This window comes from Penaeus monodon, chromosome 23, assembly GCF_015228065.2.
Source record: "Penaeus monodon isolate SGIC_2016 chromosome 23, NSTDA_Pmon_1, whole genome shotgun sequence".
NCBI classification, from domain to species: Eukaryota; Metazoa; Arthropoda; class Malacostraca; order Decapoda; family Penaeidae; genus Penaeus; species Penaeus monodon.
The window spans coordinates 39,998,341-40,000,252 of NC_051408.1; the positions used below are offsets into that span (position 1 = coordinate 39,998,341).

Consider the following 1,912-nt stretch of genomic DNA (forward strand, 5'->3'; position numbering starts at 1 on the left):
CTTCTAGTAAAGTCAATATCAGTGATCCACTTTATTTATTGATAATTTGTTATTTCTCTGATTTTATATAGCTATTCGTTTATTTGTTCATTCATTTAATCAATATTTTACGTCCTTTGTAGCTGAGTTTGTCTTGGTTAATTAAGGTTTCACAGCAAACTGAATGTTAGTTTTGCTTTTCTTTTCATTGTTAATGACTTGCTGAAACATATATAAACCACATCTATATTAATCAATATAATTGTTGTTTTTATTTTTCTCTCTAAATTTAGTCTTTATTTTCAACTGTCATCATTGGGTTCCACGGAAAATGACTCATTACTCACACATCAACATTTTATTGTTGTCAGAAAATTATAGCTCATGTTCACACATGTACATAAGTGGATGTGCACATCGACATACAAGCAGCAATAACATTCCCTGTTGAGTCAGTTACCCGTTTCATCTACTAATTAGGTACGCCGTAACTGGTGCTAAGGTGGCCGCTTCCGCCTTTGCTGTAAAAGGAAAGATGAACCTTAAAAAGTTAAGTAAACAGATGAATTAAGAGATGAATATTTATATAATTAAATAAAAAAGTAGAAAACATAACTATGATTTCCCACTGACATGTATACTGAAGGTCTGTCTATTCGAAAATAAGGATTGAAAAGACTAGAGCAAAGAAGAAAACAATTTTTGTATATGCATTACTCTTAAAGGAAACCCTGTGGAAAAGTATATAACATTTAGCTTACCTTCCGCCTGCAGAACCACCCAGGCCGCTGCCACTGCCTCCTCCGAAGTCACCACTGCTGCCACCAACTCCGCCACTACCTCCGAAGCCACCACTACCTCCAAGACCTCCGCTGCCTCCAAGTCCTCCGCTGGAACCGAAACTGCTGCCACCTCCAAGGCTTCCACCACTTCCATGGCTGCCACCAACTCCTCCACTGCCACTCTGCCCCCACCAAGCCACTGCCGCCACCAACGCCTCCACTGCCACCAAGTCCACCTGTGGACCAAAACTGCTGCCACCCCAAGACTTCCACCAGCTCCTCCAAGGCCTCCACTGCCACCAACACCGCTGCCGCTGTAACCTTGTCCAGCACCACCTCCGCTTCCACCCAATCCTGATCCACCTAATCCTCCACTCCCAGAGCCTGATCCAAATCCACTAGACCCACTACCGGCACCCCCTAAGCCTGACCCTCCACTTCCAAAACCTGATCCACCAGTGCTGGATCCCAGTCCTCCACTTCCAAAACCTGATCCACCAGTGCTGGAACCACTTCCTCCACTTCCGAAGCCTGATCCACCGGAACTAGATCCACTTCCTCCACTTCCGAAGCCTGATCCACCAGCTCCTCTTCCTCTACCCCCGGCTCCTCCACTGCCAAAGCCAGACCCGGACCCGCCGTGGCCTTTCCGTCCGCCGCCATAAGGGACGGGCTCGGCCACAGCCAAGCACAGCAGCGCCATCGCGGCCGCGGAGGCGATCTGTCAAATAGTCATGGAGAAAAAATCATTATATTTGATTACGCCTTTTCTTTCTATGCAGGCTTTTATTATTCTTAAGAATGTCGACTTTTCGTTTACACTGTAATCCCTAAAATGTTATTTCAGAAAATAAAACAACTTTTAAAAAAAGAAAGGCACCGTTACACCTACCAGAGACCGATGGTTCTTCATGATACTCAGTTCTCCTTGCTCAAGAGCTGATACCCACACTGGATCGTGTGACTATTTATACTTGATTTTCTTTCAGGGATGTTGCAGTTGCCAGTTCATGCAACATGGAGCTGTCAGACAATGCAAAAAAAAGTCATTTGGTTTCTAGGAAGAGCAGAGCAAGATGCCGTTGACACTGCAGCTTCATTGAGGGAAAACCGAGTGCCTTCGAAGAAGCCTCATCGGTGAGGACCGTAAG

General features: G+C 45.0%; 1 protein-coding gene across 1 annotated transcript in view; it reads right to left on the reverse strand.

The window, feature by feature from the left end:
- The window catches only part of LOC119588296 (keratin, type I cytoskeletal 9-like), a 3,755-nt gene that overhangs the window by 185 nt on the left and 1,658 nt on the right, over positions 1-1,912 (reverse strand). Inside the window, exons 2-4 of the mRNA XM_037936989.1 lie at positions 1,654-1,712; positions 741-1,482; positions 464-500 (exon numbers count right to left, since the gene is read on the reverse strand). Coding sequence (XP_037792917.1) covers positions 464-500; positions 741-1,482; positions 1,654-1,712 — 838 coding nt within the window. The remainder of the gene's footprint in view (positions 1-463; positions 501-740; positions 1,483-1,653; positions 1,713-1,912) is intronic.